Below are 24,088 nucleotides of genomic sequence, written 5' to 3'. Positions count from 1 at the left end.
CCTCCATTCAATATTGGATTGAAAAAGCCAGTGGATTCCTCCATTCAATATTGGATTGAAAAAGCCAGTGGCTTCCTCCATTCAATATTGGATTGAAAAAGCCAGTGGCTTCCTCCATTCAATATTGGATTGAAAAAGCCAGTGGCTTCCTCCATTCAATATTGGATTGAAAAAGCCAGTGGATTCCTCCATTCAATATTGGATTGAAAAAGCCAGTGGCTTCCTCCATTCAATATTGGATTGAAAAAGCCAGTGGCTTCCTCCATTCAATATTGGATTGAAAAAGCCAGTGGCTTCCTCCATTCAATATTGGATTGAAAAAGCCAGTGGCTTCCTCCATTCAATATTGGATTGAAAAAGCCAGTGGCTTCCTCCATTCAATATTGGATTGAAAAAGCCAGTGGCTTCCTCCATTCAATATTGGATTGAAAAAGCCAGTGGCTTCCTCCATTCAATATTGGATTGAAAAAGCCAGTGGCTTCCTCCATTCAATATTGGATTGAAAAAGCCAGTGGCTTCCTCCATTCAATATTGGATTGAAAAAGCCAGTGGCTTCCTCCATTCAATATTGGATTGAAAAAGCCAGTGGCTTCCTCCATTCAATATTGGATTGAAAAAGCCAGTGGCTTCCTCCATTCAATATTGGATTGAAAAAGCCAGTGGCTTCCTCCATTCAATATTGGATTGAAAAAGCCAGTGGCTTCCTCCATTCAATATTGGATTGAAAAAGCCAGTGGCTTCCTCCATTCAATATTGGATTGAAAAAGCCAGTGGCTTCCTCCATTCAATATTGGATTGAAAAAGCCAGTGGCTTCCTCCATTCAATATTGGATTGAAAAAGCCAGTGGCTTCCTCCATTCCTCCATTCAATATTGGATTGAAAAAGCCAGTGGCTTCCTCCATTCAATATTGGATTGAAAAAGCCAGTGGCTTCCTCCATTCAATATTGGATTGAAAAAGCCAGTGGCTTCCTCCATTCAATAGTGGATTGAAAAAGCCAGTGGCTTCCTCCATTCAATATTGGATTGAAAAAGCCAGTGGCTTCCTCCATTCAATATTGGATTGAAAAAGCCAGTGGCTTCCTCCATTCAATATTGGATTGAAAAAGCCAGTGGCTTCCTCCATTCAATATTGGATTGAAAAAGCCAGTGGCTTCCTCCATTCAATATTGGATTGAAAAAGCCAGTGGCTTCCTCCATTCAATATTGGATTGAAAAAGCCAGTGGCTTCCTCCATTCAATATTGGATTGAAAAAGCCAGTGGCTTCCTCCATTCAATATTGGATTGAAAAAGCCAGTGGCTTCCTCCATTCAATATTGGATTGAAAAAGCCAGTGGCTTCCTCCATTCAATATTGGATTGAAAAAGCCAGTGGCTTCCTCCATTCAATATTGGATTGAAAAAGCCAGTGGCTTCCTCCATTCAATATTGGATTGAAAAAGCCAGTGGCTTCCTCCATTCAATATTGGATTGAAAAAGCCAGTGGCTTCCTCCATTCAATATTGGATTGAAAAAGCCAGTGGCTTCCTCCATTCAATATTGGATTGAAAAAGCCAGTGGCTTCCTCCATTCAATATTGGATTGAAAAAGCCAGTGGCTTCCTCCATTCAATATTGGATTGAAAAAGCCAGTGGCTTCCTCCATTCAATATTGGATTGAAAAAGCCAGTGGCTTCCTCCATTCAATATTGGATTGAAAAAGCCAGTGGCTTCCTCCATTCAATATTGGATTGAAAAAGCCAGTGGCTTCCTCCATTCAATATTGGATTGAAAAAGCCAGTGGCTTCCTCCATTCAATATTGGATTGAAAAAGCCAGTGGCTTCCTCCATTCAATATTGGATTGAAAAAGCCAGTGGCTTCCTCCATTCAATATTGGATTGAAAAAGCCAGTGGCTTCCTCCATTCAATATTGGATTGAAAAAGCCAGTGGCTTCCTCCATTCAATATTGGATTGAAAAAGCCAGTGGCTTCCTCCATTCAATATTGGATTGAAAAAGCCAGTGGCTTCCTCCATTCAATATTGGATTGAAAAAGCCAGTGGCTTCCTCCATTCAATATTGGATTGAAAAAGCCAGTGGCTTCCTCCATTCAATATTGGATTGAAAAAGCCAGTGGCTTCCTCCATTCAATATTGGATTGAAAAAGCCAGTGGCTTCCTCCATTCAATATTGGATTGAAAAAGCCAGTGGCTTCCTCCATTCAATATTGGATTGAAAAAGCCAGTGGCTTCCTCCATTCAATATTGGATTGAAAAAGCCAGTGGCTTCCTCCATTCAATATTGGATTGAAAAAGCCAGTGGCTTCCTCCATTCAATATTGGATTGAAAAAGCCAGTGGCTTCCTCCATTCAATATTGGATTGAAAAAGCCAGTGGCTTCCTCCATTCAATATTGGATAGAAAAAGCCAGTGGCTTCCTCCATTCAATATTGGATTGAAAAAGCCAGTGGCTTCAATATTTGGATTGAAAAAGCCAGTGGCTTCCTCCATTCAATATTGGATCGAAAAAGCCAGTGGCTTCCTCCATTCAATATTGGATTGAAAAAGCCAGTGGCTTCCTCCATTCAATATTGGATTGAAAAAGCCAGTGGCTTCCTCCATTCAATATTGGATTGAAAAAGCCAGTGGCTTCCTCCATTCAATATTGGATTGAAAAAGCCAGTGGCTTCCTCCATTCAATATTGGATTGAAAAAGCCAGTGGCTTCCTCCATTCAATATTGGATTGAAAAAGCCAGTGGCTTCCTCCATTCAATATTGGATTGAAAAAGCCAGTGGCTTCCTCCATTCAATATTGGATTGAAAAAGCCAGTGGCTTCTTCCTCCATTCAATATTGGATTGAAAAAGCCAGTGGCTTCCTCCATTCAATATTGGATTGAAAAAGCCAGTGGCTTCCTCCATTCAATATTGGATTGAAAAAGCCAGTGGCTTCCTCCATTCAATATTGGATTGAAAAAGCCAGTGGCTTCCTCCATTCAATATTGGATTGAAAAAGCCAGTGGCTTCCTCCATTCAATATTGGATTGAAAAAGCATTCAATATTGGATTGAAAAAGCCAGTGGCTTCCTCCATTCAATATTGGATTGAAAAAGCCAGTGGCTTCCTCCATTCAATATTGGATTGAAAAAGCCAGTGGCTTCCTCCATTCAATATTGGATTGAAAAAGCCAGTGGCTTCCTCCATTCAATATTGGATTGAAAAAGCCAGTGGCTTCCTCCATTCAATATTGGATTGAAAAAGCCAGTGGCTTCCTCCATTCAATATTGGATTGAAAAAGCCAGTGGCTTCCTCCATTCAATATTGGATTGAAAAAGCCAGTGGCTTCCTCCATTCAATATTGGATTGAAAAAGCCAGTGGCTTCCTCCATTCAATATTGGATTGAAAAAGCCAGTGGCTTCCTCCATTCAATATTGGATTGAAAAAGCCAGTGGCTTCCTCCATTCAATATTGGATTGAAAAAGCCAGTGGCTTCCTCCATTCAATATTGGATTGAAAAAGCCAGTGGCTTCCTCCATTCAATATTGGATTGAAAAAGCCAGTGGCTTCCTCCATTCAATATTGGATTGAAAAAGCCAGTGGCTTCCTCCATTCAATATTGGATTGAAAAAGCCAGTGGCTTCCTCCATTCAATATTGGATTGAAAAAGCCAGTGGCTTCCTCCATTCAATATTGGATTGAAAAAGCCAGTGGCTTCCTCCATTCAATATTGGATTGAAAAAGCCAGTGGCTTCCTCCATTCAATATTGGATTGAAAAAGCCAGTGGCTTCCTCCATTCAATATTGGATTGAAAAAGCCAGTGGCTTCCTCCATTCAATATTGGATTGAAAAAGCCAGTGGCTTCCTCCATTCAATATTGGATTGAAAAAGCCAGTGGCTTCCTCCATTCAATATTGGATTGAAAAAGCCAGTGGCTTCCTCCATTCAATATTGGATTGAAAAAGCCAGTGGCTTCCTCCATTCAATATTGGATTGAAAAAGCCAGTGGCTTCCTCCATTCAATATTGGATTGAAAAAGCCAGTGGCTTCCTCCATTCAATATTGGATTGAAAAAGCCAGTGGCTTCCTCCATTCAATATTGGATTGAAAAAGCCAGTGGCTTCCTCCATTCAATATTGGATTGAAAAAGCCAGTGGCTTCCTCCATTCAATATTGGATTGAAAAAGCCAGTGGCTTCCTCCATTCAATATTGGATTGAAAAAGCCAGTGGCTTCCTCCATTCAATATTGGATTGAAAAAGCCAGTGGCTTCCTCCATTCAATATTGGATTGAAAAAGCCAGTGGCTTCCTCCATTCAATATTGGATTGAAAAAGCCAGTGGCTTCCTCCATTCAATATTGGATTGAAAAAGCCAGTGGCTTCCTCCATTCAATATTGGATTGAAAAAGCCAGTGGCTTCCTCCATCCATTCAATATTGGATTGAAAAAGCCAGTGGCTTCCTCCATTCAATATTGGATTGAAAAAGCCAGTGGCTTCCTCCATTCAATATTGGATTGAAAAAGCCAGTGGCTTCCTCCATTCAATATTGGATTGAAAAAGCCAGTGGCTTCCTCCATTCAATATTGGATTGAAAAAGCCAGTGGCTTCCTCCATTCAATATTGGATTGAAAAAGCCAGTGGCTTCCTCCATTCAATATTGGATTGAAAAAGCCAGTGGCTTCCTCCATTCAATATTGGATTGAAAAAGCCAGTGGCTTCCTCCATTCAATATTGGATTGAAAAAGCCAGTGGCTTCCTCCATTCAATATTGGATTGAAAAAGCCAGTGGCTTCCTCCATTCAATATTGGATTGAAAAAGCCAGTGGCTTCTTCCATTCAATATTGGATTGAAAAAGCCAGTGGCTTCCTCCATTCAATATTGGATTGAAAAAGCCAGTGGCTTCCTCCATTCAATATTGGATTGAAAAAGCCAGTGGCTTCCTCCATTCAATATTGGATTGAAAAAGCCAGTGGCTTCCTCCATTCAATATTGGATTGAAAAAGCCAGTGGCTTCCTCCATTCAATATTGGATTGAAAAAGCCAGTGGCTTCCTCCATTCAATATTGGATTGAAAAAGCCAGTGGCTTCCTCCATTCAATATTGGATTGAAAAAGCCAGTGGCTTCCTCCATTCAATATTGGATTGAAAAAGCCAGTGGCTTCCTCCATTCAATATTGGATTGAAAAAGCCAGTGGCTTCTTCCATTCAATATTGGATTGAAAAAGCCAGTGGCTTCCTCCATTCAATATTGGATTGAAAAAGCCAGTGGCTTCCTCCATTCAATATTGGATTGAAAAAGCCAGTGGCTTCCTCCATTCAATATTGGATTGAAAAAGCCAGTGGCTTCCTCCATTCAATATTGGATTGAAAAAGCCAGTGGCTTCCTCCATTCAATATTGGATTGAAAAAGCCAGTGGATTCCTCTATTCAATATTGGATTGAAAAAGCCAGTGGCTTCCTCCATTCAATATTGGATTGAAAAAGCCAGTGCCTTCCTCCATTCAATATTGGATTGAAAAAGCCAGTGGCTTCCTCCATTCAATATTGGATTGAAAAAGCCAGTGGCTTCTTACATTCAATATTGGATTGAAAAAGCCAGTGGCTTCCTCCATTCAATATTGGATTGAAAAAGCCAGTGGCTTCCTCCATTCAATATTGGATTGAAAAAGCCAGTGGATTCCTCTATTCAATATTGGATTGAAAAAGCCAGTGGCTTCCTCCATTCAATATTGGATTGAAAAAGCCAGTGGCTTCCTCCATTCAATATTGGATTGAAAAAGCCAGTGGCTTCCTCCATTCAATATTGGATTGAAAAAGCCAGTGGCTTCTTCCATTCAATATTGGATTGAAAAAGCCAGTGGCTTCCTCCATTCAATATTGGATTGAAAAAGCCAGTGGCTTCCTCCATTCAATATTGGATTGAAAAAGCCAGTGGCTTCCTCCATTCAATATTGGATTGAAAAAGCCAGTGGCTTCCTCCATTCAATATTGGATTGAAAAAGCCAGTGGCTTCCTCCATTCAATATTGGATTGAAAAAGCCAGTGGATTCCTCTATTCAATATTGGATTGAAAAAGCCAGTGGCTTCCTCCATTCAATATTGGATTGAAAAAGCCAGTGGCTTCCTCCATTCAATATTGGATTGAAAAAGCCAGTGGCTTCCTCCATTCAATATTGGATTGAAAAAGCCAGTGGCTTCCTCCATTCAATATTGGATTGAAAAAGCCAGTGGATTCCTCCATTCAATATTGGATTGAAAAAGCCAGTGGCTTCCTCCATTCAATATTGGATTGAAAAAGCCAGTGGCTCCCTCCATTCAATATTGGATTGAAAAAGCCAGTGGCTTCCTCCATTCAATATTGGATTGAAAAAGCCAGTGGCTTCCTCCATTCAATATTGGATTGAAAAAGCCAGTGGATTCCTCCATTCAATATTGGATTGAAAAAGCCAGTGGCTCCCTCCATTCAATATTGGATTGAAAAAGCCAGTGGCTTCCTCCATTCAATATTGGATTGAAAAAGCCAGTGGCTTCTTCCATTCAATATTGGATTGAAAAAGCCAGTGGCTTCTTCAATATTGGATTAAAAATACCAGTGGGAGGCAAAAAATTTCCTAAGTGAAGATTGACAAATATTACACAAGCAACTCATTCTTCAACTTGTCAATTTTCAAAACCATTGACATCACTTCTGTTGAGCTGTTCAGTCTTTCTTTCTCAGCTTTCGTCTCAACATTTTTTTTTATATTGTTTTCAAAATTATTAGCTTATTTCTCACACTTATTTCTTTTACCACATTGGCTATATTTGACCAGGGTATTGCTTACCCAAAAGAGGAAACACATTAACCATCAGTAAGTTAATAGCTGTCTTGCCAGAAGTTTTTACTGAACTAGCCACCAAGGTAGAATAGTTCAGAGGAAGTGCATTAACTATTAATCAGTTAATAGCTGTCTTGCCAGAAGTTTTTTTTTCTGAGGAAGGGTTGTTGAGGTGGTTCGGACATGTAGAGAGAATGGAGCGAAACAGAATGACTTCAAGAGTGTATCAGTCTGTAGTGGAAGGAAGGCGGGGTAGGGGTCGGCCTAGGAAGGGTTGGAGGGAGGGGGTAAAGGAGGTTTTGTGTGCGAGGGGCTTGGACTTCCAGCAGGCATGCGTGAGCGTGTTTGATAGGAGTGAATGGAGACAAATGGTTTTTAATACTTGATGTGCTGTTGGAGTGTGAGCAAAGTAACATTTATGAAGGGGTTCAGGGAAACTGGCAGGCCGGACTTGAGTCCTGGAGATGGGAAGTACAGTGCCTGCACTCTGAAGGAGGGGTGTTAATGTTGCAGTTTAAAAACTGTAGTGTAAAGCACCCTTCTGGCAAGACAGTGATGGAATGAATGATGGTGAAAGTTTTTCTTTTTCGGGCCACCCTGCCTTGGTGGGAATCGGCCAGCGTGATAATAAAAAAATAAAATAAGTTTGGATAACCCAAAAAAGGAAACAGTCACCATCATTCATTCAGTAGCTGTTAAGAACATAAGAAAGAAGGAACACTGCAACAGGCCTACTGACCCATGCAGAGCAGGTCCATGTTCCCCCCCCCGGATTAGACCAATGACCCACCCCCCGGATTATCCCAATGACCCACTCAGTCTGGTCATCCCCACTCAAGGATGGAGCATACCAGACCCAGCAGCACAAGCTAGTCAGGTCCAACTCACACCCACCCACATCCACTCATGTATTTATCTAACCTATTTTTAAAACTACACAACGTTTTAGCTAAACCTCAGTAACTGTACTCGGGAGTTTGTTCCACTCATCCACAACTCTATTACCAAACCAGTGCTTTCCTATATCCTTCCTGAATCTGATTTTTTTCAACTTGAAACCATTGCTGCGAGTCCTGTCTTGGCTGGAAATTTTCAGCACACTATTTACATCCCCTTTATTTATTCCTGTTTTCCATTTATACACCTCAGTCATATCCCCCCTAATTCTACGCCTTTCGAGAGAGTGCAGATTCAGGGCCCTCAGTCTATCCTCACAGGGAAGATTTCTGATACATGGGATCATCTTTGTCATCCTCCTTTGTACGTTTTCCAGAGCATTTATATCCATTCTGTAATACGGTGACCAGAACTGAGCAGCATAGTCTAAATGAGGCCTAACCAAGGATATACAGTGGACCCCCGCATAACGATCACCTCCCAATGTGACCAATTATGTAAGTGTATTTATGTAAGTGCGTTTGTACGTGTATGTTTGGGGGTCTGAAATGGACTAATCTACTTCACAATATTCCTTATGGGAACAAATTCGGTCAGTACTGGCACCTGAACATACTTCTGGAGTGAAAAAATATCGTTAACCGGGGGTCCACTGTATAGAGTTGAAGAACAACCTGAGGACTTCTGTTATTTATACTTCTAGATATGAAGCCAAGAATTCTGTTAGCTTTATTGCGAACACTAATGCACTGTTGTCTTGGGTTTAGATTACTGCTAACCAGAACTCCTAAATCCTTTTCACAATCAGTAGTATTAAGATCTACATTATTTAGTTTATATGTGGCATGGTTATTTAACTGTCCAATATTTAGAACTTTGCATTTGTCAATATTAAACTGCATCTGCCACTTCTCCGACCATTGCGTCAGTCTATTCAAATCATCCTGGAGTACTCTAATGTCCTCATTAGAATGAATTATTATTATTATTATTATTACATTCAGAACCAAACGCTAAACTAGAATGAATTAGACGGCCTATTTTGGTGTCATCAGCAAATTTGCTTATGTCGCTATTTATTCCCTCATCTATGTCGTTTATGTAAATTGTGAACAACAACGGGCCCAACACTGACCCCTGAGGAACACCGCTTGTGACGTGCCCCCATTCTGATTTCTCCCCATTTATGCAAACTTTGATCTACTTTTTTTTTATTTGAAAATATGTAAAAAAACGTAGATCTACTTTTGGAGCACTACACATGTGAATGTAGATCTGCTTGGACCGTTTATGGGTTAAACCTGTCTAAAATGCCTCGTAACGTATTTACACCATCATATATCAAGTGCTCAATACAGCTAGGCTTAAAAAATAAATTAAAAAATAAAATAAATACTGTACACAGTATATACAATACTTACCTTAAAATACAGCACCAGTCGTCCATCCCTTATGTAACTGTTGTTCTAAAATGTCAGAAAAGCGGTGAAAGCATCGAACATAATGAACAATGGCTCAATTGAAAACCAGTGAAAACATTGAACAGTAATTATTTGTTTTACTTGTTTTTATCATATCACGTTCATATTTGACTCGAGATGAGTTCACCGGAACAACACCGTCGTAAGTCAAGAAGCACCTGTAATGTCAGGGTAAATTACACTGGGAGGCAGGCAAGGTTCTGTCAGTGAAATATAGAATTTTGTTAGTGCCAAGCCACAGCCCTTCCATTATTAGTTTGTTTATTCTTAAACACCCCGACCATCTCCCACCAAGGTTGGGTAACCCAGAAAATGAGGAAACACACCCACCATCATTCATTCAGTTGCTGTCATTCCAGAAGTGTGGTGACATCACAGTTCAGATGAGCCTTTGAACTGCAGCATCCCCAGCAATCTTTTTTTTAAGAATACAGGCACTGTACTGCCCACCTCCAGGACTCGAGTCTGACTAACCATTTTTCCCTGAAGCCCTTCATTATTAGTAGGCCTCGGATATATAAATGTAAAAAAAAAATTGCAAATGAAGGGTGGAAATATGTTGCAGTTTTTGAACTAGTGTAGGCACACCTCTAGCAAGACAGTGATGGAATGAGCGATGGTGAAAGCGTTTCTTCTTTTTCAGGTCATTCTACCTCTGTGGGAAATAGCCAGTGTGCTAAAAAAACAGTCAGCATGTACAATACTGTCCACCATCTCCATTTAATATTTCTTATTCACTGAGGGGAAATACAATGGTACCCAGAGTTTCACCCACCTCCCAATTCAAACAATTATGTAAACTTTTTTTTTTTTTTTTTTCAACAAGCCGGCCGTCTCCCACCGAGGCAGGGTGACCCACCGAGGCAGGGTGACCCACCCAGGCAGGGTGACCCACCGAGGCAGGGTGACCCACCCAGGCAGGGTGACCCACCGAGGCAGGGTGACCCACCGAGGCAGGGTGACCCAAAAAAGAAAGAAAATCCCCAAAAAGAAAATACTTTCATCATCATTCAACACTTTCACCACACTCACACATTATCACTGTTTTTGCAGAGGTGCTCAGAATACAACAGTTTAGTATATGCTTCTAAACTGTTGTATTCTGAGCACCTCTACAAAAACAGTGATAATGTGTGAGTGTGGTGAAAGTGTTGAATGATGATGAAAGTATTTTCTTTTTGGGGATTTTCTTTCTTTTTTGGGTCACCCTGCCTCGGTGGGTCACCCTGCCTCGGTGGGTCACCCTGCCTCGGTGGGCCTGGGTCACCCTGCCTCGGTGGGTCACCCTGCCTCACCCTGCCTCGGTGGGTCAGACGCCTCGGTGGGTCCCCTGGGTGGGAGACTTGTTGAAAAAAAAAAAAAAAAAAGTTTACATAATTGTTTGAATTGGGAGGTGGGTGAAACTCTGGGTACCATTGTATTTTGCCTCAGTGAATAAGAAATATTAAATGGAGATGGTGGACAGTATTGTACATGCTGACTGTTTTTTTAGCACACTGGCTATTTCCCACAGAGGTAGAATGACCTGAAAAAGAAGAAACGCTTTCACCATCGCTCATTCCATCACTGTCTTGCTAGAGGTGTGCCTACACTACAGTTAAATGCTTTTGTAAGTGTATTTTTAGGGGTCTGAAATGGACTACTGTAATTTACATTATTCCTTATGGGAACAAAATTTAGTTTGGTAACGGCACTTGAACAGCCTTCTGGAACAAATTATGGCCGAAACTCGGGGTTCCACTGTATACGTTTCAAAGTTCCTATTAATATTTGCCTGACCAAGTTGTCTTCTCTTGTCACAGGTTATTACAAACTTGTACTATAAAATAGCAGCCCACGTCTACAACCTGCTAACACCTCAGTACATCCGCACTCGACGTCTGGGCAAGCCTATCACCCACCATGACAAGCAGCTCTGTCAGGGATGCTGCCAAGGAGTGTGTAAGATTGAATGCAGCAAAGAGATGGGTAGCATGGGTTGAATACCTCTCTTACCAGTATCCACAGCAACATCTTCAAGGAGTGACATAAATGACACAGAACCACTGGAGTAAGGATGAATATTTCTATTAATGGTCTTAAGAAAGTCCTTTACACAACCTATTTCAAAATTTATCAGTGCTAAGAAGAGGTTGACGTGACTGGGAGCCAGGACAGTAGTAGTAGTGTAAAAATGCTAAAACAGGAAGTCCTTGACTTACAAATACATTGGGGTCTCCTGAATTGCGTATATTCATAATACAGGAAGTCCTTGACTTACAAATACATTGGGGTCTCCTGAATTGCGTATATTCATAATACAGGAAGTCCTTGACTTACAAATACATTGGGGTCTCCTGAATTGCGTATATTCATAATACAGGAAGTCCTTGACTTACAAATACATTGGGGTCTCCTGAATTGCGTATATTCATAATACAGGAAGTCTTGAACTTACGAAAACATTGGGGACCTCCTGTATTATGTATAATAATGTTATACACAATACAGAAGATTCTCAACATGTTTGTAGGTCGAGGACTTACTGTCTATATAATTTTACGAGAGTCGAGTAAGACATTAGTATTATCAGCTTCAAAATATTGTACTGGTGAGAAGTGACCTAAATTAGAGGAACTATTACAGTAACGTTCAGTACACTCATATTTTTCCAAAGAAAAGAAGCTAAGTATAGTGCTTTAATTTTTGTTGTTTGTACTTTGAAAGAAAAGGTGCCATAAATTATTCATAGCCCAGGATTATCAAATATATATAAATGTTTTATTATTAACAAACTTGTCTTGGGTGACACTTAATATATTTTATTCTCAGTACAATGAAAATTAAGGTACAGTGTATTGAATATGGAAGAAAAATATGCATTACAAAACAAGCTTATATTGATACAAAGCTTGACTGTACAGCTTAAACCAGTTCCAATTAATGTTTATTCTGTACCACATTTTCACTATCATGACCTGTCGGTAACATGTCACAGTGATACAGTGTGCTAGAGCTTGAAACTTCAATTATAATCATTATATATTTGTAATGCTGTACCTGTACAAGAGTTTCAATGATTACAGGAACCTGACCCTATTAGGTTAAAATATTTCCTCTAATTTCATTTAACTGTTGAAAGTCAGAATGTCAATCCCGAGAGAAGTATTACTTTAGTACACATATGATTTCTGATTAAATCATTTACCTGTAAAATGGATTTACATGTTGATATTTAACCCTTTCACTATGTAGATCTATGTTATTGAGGCTGGAGTGCTATGTGAGGGACCCTGGTGTTAATGAGTCCTATGTGAGGGACCCTGGTGTTAATGAGTCCTATGTGAGGGACCCTGGTGTTAATGAGTCCTATGTGAGGGACCCTGGTGTTAATGAGTCCTATGTGAGGGACCCTGGTGTTAATGAGTCCTATGTGAGGGACCCTGGTGTTAATGACAGTCCTATGTGAGGGACCCTGGTGTGTTAATGAGTCCTATGTGAGGGACCCTGGTGTTAATGAGTCCTACATGAGGGACCCTGATGTTAATGACAGTCCTACATGAGAGACCCTGGTGTTGATGACAGTCCTATGTGAGGGACCCTGGTGTTAATGACAGTCCTACATGAGAGACCCTGGTGTTGATGACAGTCCTATGTGAGGGACCCTGGTGTTAATGACAGTCCTACATGAGAGACCCTGGTGTTAATGACAGTCCTACATGAGAGACCCTGGTGTTAATGACAGTCCTACATGAGAGACCCTGGTGTTAATGACAGTCCTACATGAGAGACCCTGGTGTTAATGACAGTCCTACATGAGAGACCCTGGTGTTAATGACAGTCCTACATGAGAGACCCTGGTGTTAATGACAGTCCTACATGAGAGACCCTGGTGTTAATGACAGTCCTACATGAGAGACCCTGGTGTTAATGACAGTCCTACATGAGGGACAGTGAAATGATTATCATATGTGAAAGTGACAAATTTTGGCAAGAAAAGTGATTAAATCCTCATGAATTTTAATTTTTTTCAAGTAGGAAATAGATCAGTTTGTCTGCTTAATAAATTACTATCCTGTATTTATTATAGATACTCAGTGCTTGTCAACATTAATGAACAATAAAAAATAACAATATCGTGACTGAACTATATACGTACAAATAACCTGCACATAGAAATTTACGATTTTTCGGTCCCATTTGGATCATTTACAAAGTCTCACACTGTGAGTGTGACTTTGTAAACAGTCCAGGTGGGACCAAAACATCGTTATAAGCTTCTCTCTCCTATGTGTGGGTTATTTATGTATTGTAAGCATTACCTGTTTTTTAATATTGCATGTTACATTCACTAATGAATGCCGAGAAAAAATATATATACAGTGGACCCCCGGTTAACGAACTTTTTTCATTCCAGTAGTATGTTCAGGTGCCAGTACTGACTGAATTTTTTCCCATAAGGAATATTGTGAAGTAGATTAGTCCATTTCAGACCCCCAAACATACACGTACAAACGCACTTACATAAATACACTTACATAATTGGTCACATTTGGAGGTGATCGTTAAGCGGGGGTCCACTGTACACCCGAGTGTGCAAACAGGCGATCTTAATGCAGAACAAGTCACATGGGGATGCAAATCTTTAGCTCCAGATCTTTTGCACTCTCCATGTGTCATGAGGAGCAGCACAATATTGCTAGCTATGCAACATTGCAATGCTCTTGATGATGCATGGACTGTGTGAAAGATCTTGAGCTAAAGATTTCCATTCCCCGTGTGGCTTATTCTGCATACCTGGAGGTGGAGAGAGTTTCGGGGGTCAACGCCCCCGCGGCCCGGTCTGTGACCAGGCCTCCTGGTGGATCAGCCTATACTATACTAAAGTTTCATTCTTTTTTCAATACCCAAAAAAAATTATAGATGTTTGTGTGTTAATGGGGATGGTATATTTGTCCTTTTCTCATATATATTTGCTTTGTCACCCATTGTAATGTAAACAATTTAAATTTTTAGTTATTAGAAGGATGTGTGTTTGTAGTTGTTGATAAAAGTTGCTCTGTTGAAAGGATATTGTTTTTTCAAACTTCGATTTGTTTTTTTTCATAAAAGCTTCAAACCTTTGTAACTATTGTGGGAGTGTGTGCGTGTGTGTGAGTGTGTGTGTATATGTGCATGCATGCAAGAGAAAGTGAATCCATAGTACATAGTACATATGCATAGTACAAATTGTTCTCGGCACAATTTTTTCCTGCACCTTTACTGAAGAGTTTCAGTGTACAAATCTACTGTCCCATGTGGTACATTGTTCTGCATGATTGTGTACACATTTACTGCCCTGCTTAGTACAAAATACTAGCTCAAACATTACTGTTCCGCACCATAACAAAAATTATACATCTTATGGTACAAGGTAATGGTAGCGTTGTTCAGCATTAATGGGAACATAAGTTCCCCTGACTTCTAATAACATTTTCATTTTTCCACTATAATCTACCTTGTCCATAATTACTATTGCATTTTGTCTGTCCAGGATCTTTCTTTAACTTATGGTGTGACTTAATAAATATTTGAGGACAATTGTGTTGCGCAAGTCTGAGCACAGCTCTGACCTGTGCAACACAGCTCTGACCTGTGCAACACAGCTCTGACCTGTGCAACATAGCTCTGACCTGTGCAATACAGCTCTGACCTGTGCAATACAGCTCTGACCTGTGCAACATAGCTCTGACCTGTGCAACACAACTCAGACCTGTGCAACACAACTCTGATCTGTGCAACACAGCTATGACCTGTGCAACACAACTCTGACCTGTGCAACACAGCTCTGACCTGTGCAACATAGCTATGACCTGTGCAACACAACTCTGACCTGTGCAACATAGCTATGACCTGTGCAACACAACTCTGACCTGTGCAACACAACTCTGACCTATGCAACACAACTCTGACCTGTGCAACACAACTCTGACCTATGCAACACAACTCTGACCTGTGCAACACAACTCTGACCTGTGCAACACAACTCTGACCTGTGCAACACAACTCTGACCTATGCAACACAACTCTGACCTGTGCAACACAACTCTGACCTGTGCAACACAACTCTGACCTGTGCAACACAACTCTGACCTGTGCAACACAACTCTGACCTGTGCAACACAGCTCTGACCTGTGCAACACAACTCTGACCTATGCAACACAACTCTGACCTGTGCAACACAACTCTGACCTGTGCAACACAACTCTGACCTGTGCAACACAACTCTGACCTGTGCAACATAGCTCTGACCTGTGCAACACAGCTCTGACCTGTGCAACACAGCTCTGACCTGTGCAACACAATTATCCTCAGAGTTGTTAAGTCACACCATGAATTAAGAGAAGATCCTATACTTCACTTTACGAAACAGACGAAGCAAATGCGACAGTAATTATGGATGAGGTAGATTATACAAGAAAAATGAAGACGTTATTACAAGTCAGGGAAACTTAAGTGTTCAATACTATCCTGTATTATCATTGTGTAAAAATGTTGTCAAAACTGATCTTGGCATGTGTAGAAATTGATCTCTAACAACCACGTTATATCTTCACTGGTGGAAAGAGAGAGGGGGCTGAGCCCCCTTGTATTATTATTATTATTATTATCAAAAAGAAGCGCTAAGCCACAAGGGCTATACAGCGAGCCCCCTTGTAGCGGATAAATTTCTCCATATTTTAGGAATATACACTTGTATAGTGGACCCCCGGTTAACGATATTTTTTCATTCCAGAAGTATGTTCAGGTGCCAGTACTGACCGAATTTGTTCCCATAAGAAATATTGTGAAGTAGATTAGTCCATTTCAGACCCCCAAACATACACGTACAAACGCACTTACATAAGAACATAAGAAAGGAGGAACACTGCAGGAGGCCTGTTGGCCCATACTAGGCAGGTCCTTTACAATTCATCCCACTAACACTTACATAATTGGTCACATTCGGAGGTGATCGTTAACCAGGGGTCCACTGTATAATGAGGAGGAATATATTTTATGAATAGGAATATATACTTTATTATAAAGAGTGCCAATTTTTTCTAACTTTTGTACATTTAAAGGAAATTCCTTTTAAAATATTAATAAGCAATATTATTTTATTGATAGGAAAGACTGAGCCTATAGGAGTTACACAGCTCCTGTGCATGGAAGGTAATCAGGGTTGATCCCAGGAAGGGGAGAGTAGCTCCAATTCCATGGACCAAGAGATCTTTAGCAGCACTCTGGATAAGGAGTATATCAAGTCTTCTGTAGCTCATAATTTTATTTGCATATACTTTTTTTTTCATTATGAATGCAATACTTGTGCAATATACTGGAAAAATTTTTTACGATAATGTATTTAAAATTGAATCATTATGATGCTATGTCATTATAATGTAGTTTGTGTTAATGAATTCTTGACTACATTAATATTATACCTGAAAGGAAAAGTGATTTTATGAAAAGGATATAATTATTAAAATGTTTAAATAATGTGGAATAGTTGATTAATCTTATTTAGGATTATTGTGTTTGTAAATAAAGTTTGAGGTTGAGTAGCGGCTTTTTGAATTGTACCGGACCTTAACTGGTTTGTAACGGGTTTACTATATAAACGTACAGCAGGAACTGTCAACACTTTTCACTTAATCTCTAGACCCTACAGCTGGCAGAGGTCCCTGGGCTGCAGCACCTAGAGGTCCTACAGATGGCAGAGGTTCCTGGGCTGCAGTACCTAGAGGTCCTACAGCTGGCAGAGGTTCCTGGGCTGCAGCACCTAGAGGTCCTACAGATGGCAGAGGTTCCTGGGCTGCAGCACCTAGAGGTCCTACAGATGGCAGAGGTTCCTGGGCTGCAGCACCTAGAGGTCCTACAGCTGGCAGAGGTTCCTGGGCTGCAGCACCTAGAGGTCCTGCAGCTGGCAGAGGTTCCTGGACTGCAGCACCTAGAGGCCCTACAGCTGGCAGAGGTTCCTGGGCTGCAGCACCTAGAGGTCCTACAGCTGGCAGAGGTTCCTGGGCTGCAGCACCTAGAGGTCATACAGCTGGCAGAGGTTCCTGGGCTGCAGTACCTAGAGGTCCTACAGCTGGCAGAGGTCCCTGGGCTGCAGCACCTAGAGGTCCTACAGCTGGCAGAGGTTCCTGGACTGCAGTACCTAGAGGTCCTACAGCTGGCAGAGGTTCCTGGGCTGCAGCACCTAGAGGTCCTACAGCTGGCAGAGGTTCCTGGACTGCAGTACCTAGAGGTCCTACAGCTGGCAGAGGTTCCTGGACTGCAGTACCTAGAGACCCTACAGCTGGCAGAGGTTCCTGGGCTGCAGCACCTAGAGGCCCTACAGCTGGCAGAGGTTCCTGGGCTGCAGCACCTAGAGGCCCTACAGCTGGCAGAGGTTCCTGGGCTGCAGCACCTAGAGGTCCTACAGCTGGCAGAGGTTCCTGGACTGCAGTACCTAGAGGCCCTACAGCTGGCAGAGGTTCCTGGGCTGCAGCACCTAGAGGTCCTACAGCTGGCAGAGGTTCCTGGGCTGCAGCACCTAGAGGCCCTACAGCTGGCAGAGGTCCCTGGGCTGCAGCACCTAGAGGCCCTACAGCTGGCAGAGGTCCCTGGGCTGCAGCACCTAGAGGCCCTACAGCTGGCAGAGGTTCCTGGGCTGCAGCACCTAGAGGCCCTACAGCTGGCAGAGGTTCCTGGGCTGCAGCACCTAGAGGTCCTACAGCTGGCAGAGGTTCCTGGGCTGCAGTACCTAGAGGCCCTACAGCTGGCAGAGGTTCCTGGGCTGCAGCACCTAGAGGTCATACAGCTGGCAGAGGTTCCTGGGCTGCAGCACCTAGAGGCCCTACAGCTGGCAGAGGTCCCTGGGCTGCAGCACCTAGAGGCCCTACAGCTGGCAGAGGTCCCTGGGCTGCAGCACCTAGAGGTCCTACAGCTGGCAGAGGTTCCTGGGCTGCAGCACCTAGAGGCCCTACAGCTGGCAGAGGTTCCTGGGCTGCAGCACCTAGAGGCCGTACAGCTGGCAGAGGTTCCTGGACTGCAGTACCTAGAGACCCTACAGCTGGCAGAGGTTCCTGGGCTGCAGCACCTAGAGGTCCTACAGCTGGCAGAGGTTCCTGGGCTGCAGCACCTAGAGGTCCTACAGCTGGCAGAGGTTCCTGGGCTGCAGCACCTAGAGGTCCTACAGCTGGCAGAGGTTCCTGGGCTGCAGCACCTAGAAGCCCTACAGCTGGCAGAGGTTCCTGGGCTGCAGCACCTAGAGGTCCTACAGCTGGCAGAGGTCCCTGGGCTGCAGCACCTAGAGATCCTACAGCTGGCAGAGGTTCCTGGGCTGCAGCACCTAGAAGCCCTACAGCTGGCAGAGGTTCCTGGGCTGCAGCACCTAGAGGCCCTACAGCTGGCAGAGGTTCCTGGGCTGCAGCACCTAGAGGTCCTACAGCTGGCAGACGTTCCTGGGCTGCAGTACCTAGAGACCCTACAGCTGGCAGAGGTTCCTGGGCTGCAGCACCTAGAGGTCCTACAGCTGGCAGAGGTTCCTGGGCTGCAGCACCTAGAGGTCCTACAGCTGGCAGAGGTTCCTGGGCTGCAGCACCTAGAGGTCCTACAGCTGGCAGAGGTTCCTGGGCTGCAGCACCTAGAAGCCCTACAGCTGGCAGAGGTTCCTGGGCTGCAGCACCTAGAGGCCCTACAGCTGGCAGAGGTTCCTGGGCTGCAGCACCTAGAGGTCCTACAGCTGGCAGAGGTTCCTGGGCTGCAGTACCTAGAGACCCTACAGCTGGCAGAGGTTCCTGGACTGCAGTACCTAGAGACCCTACAGCTGGCAGAGGTTCCTGGACTGCAGTACCTAGAGGCCCTACAGCTGGCAGAGGTTCCTGGACTGCAGTACCTAGAGACCCTACAGCTGGCAGAGGTTCCTGGACTGCAGTACCTAGAGACCCTACAGCTGGCAGAGGTTCCTGGACTGCAGTACCTAGAGGCCCTACAGCTGGCAGAGGTTCCTGGACTGCAGTACCTAGAGACCCTACAGCTGGCAGAGGTTCCTGGACTGCAGTACCTAGAGGCCCTACAGCTGGCAGAGGTTCCTGGACTGCAGTACCTAGAGACCCTACAGCTGGCAGAGGTTCCTGGACTGCAGTACCTAGAGACCCTACAGCTGGCAGAGGTTCCTGGACTGCAGTACCTAGAGGCCCTACAGCTGGCAGAGGTTCCTGGACTGCAGTACCTAGAGACCCTACAGCTGGCAGAGGTTCCTGGACTGCAGTACCTAGAGGCCCTACAGCTGGCAGAGGTTCCTGGGCTGCAGCACCTAGAGGCCCTACAGCTGGCAGAGGTTCCTGGGCTGCAGTACCTAGAAGCCCTACAGCTGGCAGAGGTTCCTGGGCTGCAGCACCTAGAGGCCCTACAGCTGGCAGAGGTTCCTGGACTGCAGTACCTAGAGGCCCTACAGCTGGCAGAGGTTCCTGGGCTGCAGCACCTAGAGGTCCTAAAGCTGGCAGAGGTTCCTGGGCTGCAGCACCTAGAAGCCCTACAGCTGGCAGAGGTTCCTGGGCTGCAGCACCTAGAGGTCCTACAGCTGGCAGAGGTCCCTGGGCTGCAGCACCTAGAGATCCTACAGCTGGCAGAGGTTCCTGGGCTGCAGCACCTAGAAGCCCTACAGCTGGCAGAGGTTCCTGGGCTGCAGCACCTAGAGGCCCTACAGCTGGCAGAGGTTCCTGGGCTGCAGCACCTAGAGGTCCTACAGCTGGCAGACGTTCCTGGGCTGCAGTACCTAGAGACCCTACAGCTGGCAGAGGTTCCTGGGCTGCAGCACCTAGAGGTCCTACAGCTGGCAGAGGTTCCTGGGCTGCAGCACCTAGAGGTCCTACAGCTGGCAGAGGTTCCTGGGCTGCAGTACCTAGAGACCCTACAGCTGGCAGAGGTTCCTGGACTGCAGTACCTAGAGACCCTACAGCTGGCAGAGGTTCCTGGACTGCAGTACCTAGAGGCCCTACAGCTGGCAGAGGTTCCTGGACTGCAGTACCTAGAGACCCTACAGCTGGCAGAGGTTCCTGGACTGCAGTACCTAGAGACCCTACAGCTGGCAGAGGTTCCTGGACTGCAGTACCTAGAGGCCCTACAGCTGGCAGAGGTTCCTGGACTGCAGTACCTAGAGACCCTACAGCTGGCAGAGGTTCCTGGACTGCAGTACCTAGAGGCCCTACAGCTGGCAGAGGTTCCTGGACTGCAGTACCTAGAGACCCTACAGCTGGCAGAGGTTCCTGGACTGCAGTACCTAGAGACCCTACAGCTGGCAGAGGTTCCTGGACTGCAGTACCTAGAGGCCCTACAGCTGGCAGAGGTTCCTGGACTGCAGTACCTAGAGACCCTACAGCTGGCAGAGGTTCCTGGACTGCAGTACCTAGAGGCCCTACAGCTGGCAGAGGTTCCTGGGCTGCAGCACCTAGAGGCCCTACAGCTGGCAGAGGTTCCTGGGCTGCAGTACCTAGAAGCCCTACAGCTGGCAGAGGTTCCTGGGCTGCAGCACCTAGAGGCCCTACAGCTGGCAGAGGTTCCTGGACTGCAGTACCTAGAGGCCCTACAGCTGGCAGAGGTTCCTGGGCTGCAGCACCTAGAGGCCCTACAGCTGGCAGAGGTTCCTGGGCTGCAGTACCTAGAGACCCTACAGCTGGCAGAGGTTCCTGGGCTGCAGCACCTAGAGACCCTACAGCTGGCAGAGGTTCCTGGACTGCAGTACCTAGAGACCCTACAGCTGGCAGAGGTTCCTGGGCTGCAGTACCTAGAGGCCCTACAGCTGGCAGAGGCCCCTGGGCTGCAGCACCTAGAGGTCCTACAGCTGGCAGAGGTTCGTGGGCTGCAGTTCCTAGAGACCCTACAGCTGGCAGAGGTTCCTGGGCTGCAGCACCTAGAGACCCTACAGCTGGCAGAGGTTCCTGGACTGCAGTATCTAGAGGCCCTACAGCTGGCAGAGGTTCCTGGGCTGCAGCACCTAGAGGCCCTACAGCTGGCAGAGGTTCCTGGACTGCAGTACCTAGAGGCCCTACAGCTGGCAGAGGTTCCTGGACTGCAGTACCTAGAGACCCTACAGCTGGCAGAGGTTCCTGGGCTGCAGCACCTAGAGGCCCTACAGCTGGCAGAGGTTCCTGGGCTGCAGTACCTAGAGGCCCTACAGCTGGCAGAGGTTCCTGGGCTGCAGCACCTAGAGGTCCTACAGCTGGCAGAGGTTCCTGGGCTGCAGCACCTAGAAGCCCTACAGCTGGCAGAGGTTCCTGGGCTGCAGCACCTAGAGGCCCTACAGCTGGCAGAGGTTCCTGGGCTGCAGCACCTAGAGGCCCTACAGCTGGCAGAGGTTCCTGGGCTGCAGCACCTAGAGGCCCTACAGCTGGCAGAGGTCCCTGGGCTGCAGCACCTTGAGGTCCTACAGCTGGCAGAGGTTCCTGGGCTGCAGCACCTAGAGGCCCTACAGCTGGCTGAGGTCCCTGGGCTGCAGCACCTAGAGGTCCTACAGCTGGCAGAGGTTCCTGGGCTGCAGCACCTAGAGGTCCTACAGCTGGCAGAGGTCCCTGGGCTGCAGCACCTAGAGGCCCTACAGCTGGCAGAGGTTCCTGGGCTGCAGCACCTAGAGGCCCTACAGCTGGCAGAGGTCCCTGGGCTGCAGCACCTTGAGGACCTACAGCTGGCAGAGGTTCCTGGGCTGCAGCACCTAGAGGCCCTACAGCTGGCTGAGGTCCCTGGGCTGCAGCACCTAGAGGTCCTACAGCTGGCAGAGGTTCCTGGGCTGCAGCACCTAGAGGTCCTACAGCTGGCAGAGGTCCCTGGGCTGCAGCACCTAGAAGCCCTACAGCTGGCAGAGGTCACTGGGCTGCAGTACCTAGAAGCCCTACAGCTGGCAGAGGTTCCTGGGCTGCAACACCTAGAGGCCCTACAGCTGGCAGAGGTTCCTGGACTGCAGTACCTAGAGGTCCTACAGCTGGCAGAGGTTCCTGGACTGCAGTACCTAGAGGTCCTACAGCTGGCAGAGGTTCCTGGGCTGCAGCACCTCGAGGCCCTACAGCTGGCAGAGGTTCCTGGGCTGCAGCACCTAGAGGCCCTACAGCTGGCAGAGGTTCCTGGGCTGCAGCACCTAGAGGCCCTACAGCTGGCAGAGGTTCCTGGGCTGCAGCACCTAGAGGTCCTACAGCTGGCAGAGGTTCCTGGGCTGCAGCACCTAGAGGCCCTACAGCTGGCAGAGGTTCCTGGACTGCAGTACCTAGAGACCCTACAGCTGGCAGAGGTTCCTGGGCTGCAGCACCTAGAGGCCCTACAGCTGGCAGAGGTCCCTGGGCTGCAGCACCTAGAGGTCCTACAGCTGGCAGAGGTCCCTGGGCTGCAGCACCTAGAAGCCCTACAGCTGGCAGAGGTTCCTGGGCTGCAGCACCTAGAGGCCCTACAGCTGGCAGAGGTCCCTGGACTGCAGCACCTAGAGGTACACAGCTGGCAGAGGTCCCTGGGCTGCAACACCTAGAGGCCCTACAGCTGGCAGAGGTTCCTGGGCTGCAGCACCTAGAGGTCCTACAGCTGGCAGAGGCCCCTGGGCTGCAACACCTAGAGGCCCTACAGCTGGCAGAGGTCCCTGGGCTGCAGCACCTAGAGGCCCTACAGCTGGCAGAGGTTCCTGGGCTGCAGCACCTAGAGATCCTACAGATGGCAGAGGTCCCTGGGCTGCAGCACCTAGAAGCCCTACAGCTGGCAGAGGTCCCTGGGTTGCAGCACCTAGAGGTCCTACAGCTGGCAGAGGTCCCTGGGCTGCAGTACCTAGAGGTCCTACAGCTGGCAGAGGTCCTGGGCTGCAGTGCCTAGAGGTCCTACAGCTGGCAGAGGTTCCTGGGCTGCAGCACCTAGAGGCCCTACAGCTGGCAGAGGTTCCTGGGCTGCAGCACCTTGAGGTCCTACAGCTGGCAGAGGTTCCTGGACTGCAGTACCTAGAGGCCCTACAGCTGGCAGAGGTTCCTGGACTGCAGCACCTAGAGGCCCTACAGCTGGCAGAGGTTCCTGGACTGCAGTACCTAGAGGCCCTACAGCTGGCAGAGGTTCCTGGACTGCAGTACCTAGAGGCCCTACAGCTGGCAGAGGTCCCTGGGCTGCAACACCTAGAGGCCCTACAGCTGGCAGAGGTCCCTGGGCTGCAGCACCTAGAGGTCCTACAGCTGGCAGAGGTTCCTGGGCTGCAGCACCTAGAGGTCCTACAGCTGGCAGAGGTTCCTGGACTGCAGTACCTAGAGACCCTACAGCTGGCAGAGGTTCCTGGACTGCAGTACCTAGAGGTCCTACAGCTGGCAGAGGTTCCTGGGCTGCAGCACCTAGAGGCCCTACAGCTGGCAGAGGTTCCTGGGCTGCAGCACCTAGAGGCCCTACAGCTGGCAGAGGTTCCTGGGCTGCAGCACTTAGAGGCCCTACAGCTGGCAGAGGTTCCTGGGCTGGAGGCCCACTAGTAGGCCGAGTCCCTCCAGCTGGCTAAGGCCCCTGAGCTGCAGCACCTAGAGGCCCTCCAGCTGGCAGAGGCCTCTGGGCTGAAGGCCCTCCAGCTGGCCGAGGCCCCTGGGCTGGAGGCTCTCCAGCTGGCCAAGGCCCCTGGGCTGGAGGCTCTCCAGCTGGCCAAGGCCCCTGGGCTGGAGGCCCTCCAGCTGGCAGAGGCCTCTGGGCTGAAGGCCCTCCAGCTGGCCGAGGCCCCTTTGCTGGAGGCCCACTAGTTGGCTGAGTCCCTCCAGCTGGTTGAGGCCCCTGGGCTGGAGGCTCTCTAGCTGGCTGAGGCCCCTCGGCTAGAGGCTCTCCAGCTGGCCAAGGCCCCTGGGCTGGAGGTCCTCCAGCTGGCTGAGTCCCCTGGGCTGGAGGCCCACCAGCTGGCCAAGGCCCCTGGGCTGGAGGCCCACCAGCTGGCCAAGGCC

At 46.7% G+C, this 24,088-nt stretch overlaps 1 protein-coding gene across 1 annotated transcript in view; it reads left to right on the top strand.

The window, feature by feature from the left end:
• Nucleotides 1-11,788, top strand: part of LOC128702533 (uncharacterized) — a 33,217-nt gene extending 21,429 nt beyond the window's left edge. The window contains exon 5 of the mRNA XM_070105335.1: nt 10,975-11,788. Within this exon, the coding sequence (XP_069961436.1) occupies nt 10,975-11,154 (180 nt within the window). The 3' untranslated portion in view covers nt 11,155-11,788. The remainder of the gene's footprint in view (nt 1-10,974) is intronic.
• Nucleotides 11,789-24,088: the final 12,300 nt, after the last annotated feature.

The sequence above is a fragment of the Cherax quadricarinatus genome, chromosome 98 (assembly GCF_038502225.1).
Source record: "Cherax quadricarinatus isolate ZL_2023a chromosome 98, ASM3850222v1, whole genome shotgun sequence".
NCBI lineage: Eukaryota > Metazoa > Arthropoda > Malacostraca > Decapoda > Parastacidae > Cherax > Cherax quadricarinatus.
The sequence above is the reverse complement of the archived record's forward strand: the minus strand, read 5'-3'. Positions and strand labels throughout refer to the sequence as shown.